We start from the raw sequence: 7,360 nt of genomic DNA on the forward strand, positions 1-7,360 counted from the left end.
ACAGTAAAAAATGAAACCTAAGAGGCAAAGACTATGCTCGTCTTTTTGAGCAGTGAGTACTAGCAGAAAGTCCGGCGGCATCCATCCTCCTCGCCCGGTTCCCCAACACAGATCGCTCCTATGAATCACGACCACCCATGTAAACTGGTCTCGAGTAATTAGTGAATTTCACAGATATAGATCGGTAATGATGCTGTTGTGCTGCTGAGGTATCTCTTCATGAATTTTGATTTCGTTTCCGTTACAATTAGGTCGTGGTTATTTTTCTTAAAAATTGTACTTCTGTCACCGTCTTAGACCTGTTACTTTGTTTGTGTAGTTCTGTTCTAGGCCCAGTACTTACACGGCGTGCAGGTACGCATTAATTGGGGCTTCATCAGATGAGAGATTTACAGGTCTCAGATGCCATATATCATTTTCAATTTTACGTTTTGTTTAATGGATATTATTCTCCTTTTCCTGTTTCGCTTTTTATAATTAATGGCGATTGTTGTGCATTTTGTTTTCTTTCTGATAATTATGGCGACTATTGTCAGTACTCAGAGAATGATACTAGAAACTGAAACCAAGTGGACTGTGACAATTAATGGCGATTATTGTCAGTACTAAACATTATGAGATTATTTTTAAAAGTGTATAAAACAATACTACATCGTCCGACCAATTGGTCAGCTGCCTGTAATTTTATCACATATCCATAGTTGTGCAAGCAGTGGAAATTAGTATGGGAATATCTCTGATCTTGAAAACGGGGTAGAGAATTCAGTCCCTTGGCTGTTGGTTTTTGCCTATTGCAGCTTTGAACTTGTACTTGCACAATGACGACCAAATTCAATCTGGATAAGAGGACCTGAGTCAATAGCTGAGATGAAAAATGCATCTTGAAAATAGAATGGCTTAAGCTGTTGGAGTGGATCGTGAGAAAATATATCGTGCCTGATGCTATTTATTGGGGAATACTCGTAATACACCTCAAGTTGCTTACCACGAACTGAGGGGACAGAATTTTATGGGTTGGTGTAGAGTGAACTCAACATATAGATGAATGCTTACAGATTTGCCTGATTTCATTAACTTTTTCATCTTTGAAACTCAGCCTACTTTTCACTGCTCTTCCCGTTTCATTTTACCAAAGGAGCGTTCCATCAGTTTTACCTCGAACTACCTATGACATTTCCTTAACCTAATTTTTCAGCACTTTCATATCTCATCTATTTCCTGGTGCCCAATGAGCTATGTTGTGCCTTATTCATCATGTCTTAATCACTATGTTGGCAAGAGCTAGTTTGGAATCCTGTATGACATCTAGCAGTTGAGTGTTTTGAAGATATACTCTAGAAAAGACACGAGTAATTGAATAGGAGTAGCTACTATTGATGATTTGTAATGGAGTGAATCTCACCATTCCTGACAAGGATTTGGTTGCAATTAAAATATTTGGATACAAATTGGAACGCATTAATTTCTTTCATGATTTCATCAACAATGGGCTTTGTTCTACACTGCAAAGTGTGGCATGCCGATGTTAACACTTAAATTTTAGTTCGTTTGTTACAGATATCTGTTATTTTCATCTCAGTTAAATTGTCGGAGCAACATGGCTGTGCTAAAACACTGTGTGTCCTGGGAGCTAAAAGCCAATGCAGCATAAGGATATAGTGGTAGAAGATACCATGCACAAGAATGAGAGGAAGATTAGTGCCAATTTTAGCAGCTTTGCAGCCGATTTGGTTGAGGAGGTGTTTTCAAACCACATCAACTTTACGGTCTTTTAGTAACCAAATTATAAAGTCCCCCTCTCTGTTATCACTTGACCTTGCTGATTCATGGTCTTCTACATCCAAGCAATCTGACTCCTCACCTATCCAAGAAAATAGTAAGTCCTTTTCTGCATGTGTTCATGGATGTGCTTGTTTCTCTCTCTCTCTCTCTCTCTCTCTCTCTCTCGTCAGTGTGGATGTGTTTTTACAGTTTGTTTATCCAAACCTGTGATGTCTTTTACTTGCATTTGATATCAGCATATGGTAGAGGTATTTGACACATGGAGATGAAGAATTTATACTTAGAGTTCAGGTGTTTCTGGTCAAAGGAGGCTTAACTTTTAGTTAAGCATGTATAAGATGTAATCTGAATCATTATGAAGTTTAAAGATGTCTTCCATGGAAGTGTTGCCTGCTGAGTCCAGTTAATGGATGTTTAAGAATCACTTGATTCATGTAACATGCTGAGACATTTTCCTGGCATAAACCCATGTTTTGTAACTTGCTGAGGAGCAGTTTCTAGGTTTATGAAGTTTGGAAAAATATTCAGATTCTTTATTGTTTTTCATATGAGTCATGGATCAAAAAAAGGTATCATATTTCAAATGTTGCAAGAGGTAGGCTCATGTAGAAAAAAAAATCAGAAGAGAAATAATAAGTCCTTATCTTTTACTCTAACCAGCTCTCCATGGACATTAACCTTAGTATGAAAAATATCCATAATCTAAGAATAAGAGTAGACACGAAGAAAGCTGATTCCAATGTTCAGTATTGCCTCGATAAACAAATAGGATCCTTTGGAAATGGTATATTTTGTTGAAAGTTCGAAATAATTTATTAACATTGTGTTCATGTACAAGGTACATGGTTATACGTACAAGTCATTATTTCCATAAGGTTAAAGATGACAAAGCACAAACAATAAAATTTGTTGTTCTATATTTTTGATAGCCCTCAACCAGCGATGGTTATATCTGCTGCCTCAGAAATTACTTTTGCTATGTCAGATGGGAATCAGTCGAACATATTAGCAAAGATAATTTCTCTTTCTCTCATCATTCCTAGATAGTTTCATTTCAAAGCAAACTGTTTTCCTAGTCAAAGTTTGAAGTCATTTCCTTTAATATTGAAAACCAAATCAATTGTATGTCCCAGTACGTATCATGGATTAATTGGTTTGTATCAAGTTACTCTTCATGATCTTGGTTATTTGATTCCAAAAATGAAGTTTGGATTTTCTTTCCTTCCATTCCTATCCCCTGGTTTTGTAGCTCTTTATTTATGGAATTTCATTGTCAGTCCTCTACTTTATTTCTGGAATATGGTATTGAAGATAAATAGTAGGAAGACTGACCTTTTTATTGAGTTTGTGTAGCATATGATGCATAATCTGTCTTCAGTCCTGTCTGGTCTGTTTCTTGAAGCACAAAGGAGTGATGAAACAAATCCATTGTGATTGATTTATGACAGCAAACAACTGGACTGCTAAAATAATTGATGGGAAAGCAATTGCTGAGGGGATAAGATCTAGAATAGCTTCTGAAGTAAGCAGAATGAAGGAATTAATTGGTCAGGTTCCTGGATTGGCTGTCATATTAGTGGGTCAACGAAGAGATTCTGAAACATATGTGCGCAACAAAACTATTGCAAGTGAAGAAGTCGGCTTCAAGTTTAAGATGATCGTCTTTCCCGAAAATTGTACTGAATGTGAAGTCTGCAATGCTTTGTGTAGGTTTAATGAGGATCCATCAATTCATGGTATTCTTGTTCAGCTTCCCTTGCCACAGGTAAACTTTGTAATGTGCTTTAGATTATTCTATTTAGACAACCAGTGAAATTCACAGATCATGTTGAAAGAACTATCACCAATTTGTGATCTTTCTATGGTTTTTACTTGGCTTGCCGTTTTCTTGCTTCTATGTGAATCACATTCCAATGGATTTCTGTTGATCCAGTTAACTTTTAACTTTTAAGCTCTCATCACTTGTTTTGTTTTAAGCAAAGGCAATGAATGAGACTGCTAAACTGAAAATTGGTGCACATTGTACTGCTGTTGTATGATAAGTTCTTTCTGGATCTGACTCATGCATAAGCAGTTCAGTTGGATCATAAATTCTGATAGGTTCTGTTGAACCTTTACTTAAACTACTGAAAATTAGCTTGAACAGCATTTGGATGAGGCCAAAATTCTGAATGTCATAAGCCTCGAGAAAGATGTTGATGGTTTCCATCCTTTGAACATTGGGAATTTGGCCATGCAAGGCATGGAGCCATTATTCGTTCCTTGTACCCCAAAAGGATGCATCGAGTTGCTTCTGCAGTCTGGTGTTGAGATCATGGGGAAGAAGGCTGTGGTGATTGGTAGGAGTAACATTGTTGGTTTACCAACGTCCTTGCTACTGCAGGTAATACCATAATTTTCTTCCTCACCTCCCAACCATCACTAATTACTTCCTTATTAAAAGGCTTTTGCTGAATATCAGTTTATTTGGTTCTTGAGCAGAGGCACCATGCTACTGTGACTGTTCTTCATGCATTTACAAAGAACCCAGAAAAAATCGCCCGGGAAGCTGATATTTTAGTTTCAGCTGCTGGAGTGCCTAATTTGGTCCGTGGTAGTTGGGTAAAGCCTGGTGCAGTTATTGTTGATGTTGGAACTAACCCCATTGAGGTGACCTTTTATATCTTTACTGGAGAATATTTCTTTCTATTTTAGTTTTTGAGATGATTACCTACAGACTCCTTGAGGTATGATCATATTACAACAAGAAAGAGGTATGATAATATTACAATGCAAGTCTTTGGGCTTTGGAAAATTACATGTACACACCCTGCCATGCCAAGTCACAAATTAAATCCTACGTGTTTCTGGTTGTACCAATGCCTATATGGCTGCTTTGGTCCCTTATGAAGAAGAAAATGTAATCCTCTCATTAAAGTATCTTGCCCCTTATGGCTACTTAGGTACCTTTATGAAGAACAAAACAAAAGACAAATTTGATTTTACATGTTTTGGTTTAGTCACCGATGTTATGTTATCAGGATATTCGGTGGCTTTGGGTTCTTCTTCTATAAAAACCTGCTAGGGTTGTCTGTTACATTTTGCTACTAATCCCTGGTTTGTATATCTACTTAGAGTTCGCTTGAATTAAATTCGACTCAACTTGAAGAATAGTTTCAAGTTCGGGAATCTTCAGGACATAGTCTAAATTATAGCTTAATGCTTCACTATTCCCAAGAATTTGAGCTGGTATGATATAGCTCATCAGTTCCATATTTCGTTTTTACGTGACACTTGGAACATCTGGAGAAAGTGTAAGCTGAGAATGCACATGTTATTTGTAAGAGAGTTTAACTTCAAGGGTTGGGTAAAAAATTAATCCGAAAGGGGAAGAGGAAATTGAAGCACAATTAATCCGAAAGGTGGGGTTGGGTGAGGGTAGGTTATGGACCTGATCTGTCTGTTCTATCAGCAATGCTATCAATTTTGTAAACAAACATAATATGAGCGGTGAATTTGCAGGATCGGAGAAGTGAGCATGGCTACCGCCTCATTGGAGACGTATGTTTCAAGGAAGCAACTAGAATAGCTTCCGCAATTACCCCTGTGCCTGGAGGAGTTGGACCAATGACTGTTGCTATGCTGCTTTGCAATACCCTTGAGTCAGCAAAGCACGCCTTCAACTTTACTTAACAGCGTGATCTGCGGTGCATATGTAAACCCAACGTGCGACCAATCGCATCATATTTTTTCTGGTTCTTTTTGGTGATCATATTTTGCCTGGCTGCATATCTGGAAAACAGACATGAAAATATGAGGATGCTACTATACACGTTCTTGATGATCCCTTATCATACTTTTCAAATTTAGTGGCTATCACTGTGTAAAATAATTAATATGATCCATAATTTATTGCCTTTTAACTTTCCTAGTTCCTAATATTTTTGTTTGACTCTGATTTGGGAAATAGTAAAATCACTCCATTTTTAATTGAATATCACGCTGATTGGACAATTTGAATCATATGATCTCTTTCATCTTGAATTCTTTAATATTAGTTTTGGTTATTTTAGCAGACATTTTCTAGTAACACCTTCAACTTTAATGAATGAGTCCGAAAAAATTGCAATTTACGTTTCATAACTTACATAGTTTGTGATATTGGTCTTATTATTTCACCCCTTACAACATTTAGTTTCATAAGTGTCAAAATAATTGCAATTACGTCTCACTCACGTTTTCTGTTAGATTTTTTACTGCAATGGTGTGGAAAATTGGAATTTATGTCCCACAAGTTTTCTTGTTTGTGATTTTGATCCAAAAAAGTGTAAGTTGTGCAATGTAAATTGCAATTTTTCACACTATTACAGTCAAATATTAGTTAGTTAATAGAGCAAAGTGCTCTTTCCATTAATACTCTAACAGAAAATGTGAGTAGGGCGTACTTTTACATTTATTGGACTAAATATGGTGAGAAGTGAAATAATGAGACCAAAATTATTGAGAAGATCTACGGTCAAATTTTCGAGTTTTGTGTTTTCTCCTTATTTGAAGGCATTTTGGTCAATTGTAATACCCCATTATTATTCACCCACTTCTTTTGATTTTGTAATTGCTATACTAGAGGAAGTTGAACAGTCATCGCATCCTTAGCCATTCATTCTAGTATTTTGCACATTAAATTATCACTAAATTATTTATTAATTAATTTTTTAAAAAAGAAAAAGAATTGACTTAAAAGTGGAGTATAATAATATATATAGTAAATACATGATAAATATAATATAACCAACAATTCGTATATGCTTTTTAAAAAAATTGATAAATATATATGTCTAACCGTTACATATTTTACAAAAAAAAATAAATATAAATAGTTATTGTATTTTTTAAGAAAATATATTAAAAAAAATCATTTAGTTACTCATTTTTATCTAAAAGAATACATAATTAATAACTTAATTTTATCATCAAATTAATAAAATTTTTTCATGAAATATTTTTGAATAGTTTTTGTACTCGTTCATTACTTAACTTTGAGTCTATAAAATTTAATAAAATTAAAACTATTAAATTCACTCATTATTTATTATTTTATTATCATCAAAAGATAGTTTTTCAATTAAGAAAATTTTAATTAAACTTTGAACTATATATATTAGAAAAAGAAATTCTTTGAACTATATATATTATATATATATATCTATATATATATAAAACATAAGGGCAATATATCCAAAAATTTAATTATAGGGGTAAATATTATATTTGTTAGTTTAGAAGGTAAACGTTATATCAAAAATAATTTAAGGAGTAAAGTATATTTTACCAAAAAAATTATTTAACTTGCAATAAATCAATATTAAGTTAATTTTTATTTAATTTTTTATTAACATTAATAAATTTCATGAATTTATCTATTTGTCGAACAAAATCAATCGTAAAAAGTATTAAACTTAATTTTTAAATCATAAAAAATATGAGTAGAATATAATTATCCCTGTGATTTTTGGTTTAGGAATTTCTCAGAATCAGTGGGTTTAAGTACGAGAATTGATAATTAAGGGGATGAAATGTAAAACAAATGAGTTTGAGGGGG

General features: G+C 34.2%; 1 protein-coding gene across 6 annotated transcripts; it reads left to right on the forward strand.

The window, feature by feature from the left end:
* LOC105180013 (bifunctional protein FolD 1, mitochondrial) lies at positions 1-5,756 on the forward strand. 6 transcript variants are annotated; one of them, XM_020691515.1, is made up of 7 exons: positions 1-209; positions 320-395; positions 1,558-1,876; positions 3,231-3,547; positions 3,920-4,165; positions 4,264-4,431; positions 5,284-5,688. In XM_020691515.1, exons 3-7 carry the CDS (start codon positions 1,684-1,686, stop codon positions 5,452-5,454), a joined length of 1,095 nt encoding a protein of 364 aa, XP_020547174.1. In that variant the 5' UTR covers positions 1-209; positions 320-395; positions 1,558-1,683; the 3' UTR covers positions 5,455-5,688. The 6 variants fall into 6 exon arrangements, with proteins under 6 accessions (XP_020547174.1, XP_011101982.1, XP_020547175.1 ...); XM_011103680.2 differs by having other exon boundaries at positions 1,580-1,876; XM_020691516.1 differs by having other exon boundaries at positions 320-354.
* Positions 5,757-7,360: the final 1,604 nt, after the last annotated feature.

This window comes from Sesamum indicum, unplaced genomic scaffold (genome assembly GCF_000512975.1).
Source record: "Sesamum indicum cultivar Zhongzhi No. 13 unplaced genomic scaffold, S_indicum_v1.0 scaffold00273, whole genome shotgun sequence".
Taxonomy (NCBI): Eukaryota; Viridiplantae; Streptophyta; class Magnoliopsida; order Lamiales; family Pedaliaceae; genus Sesamum; species Sesamum indicum.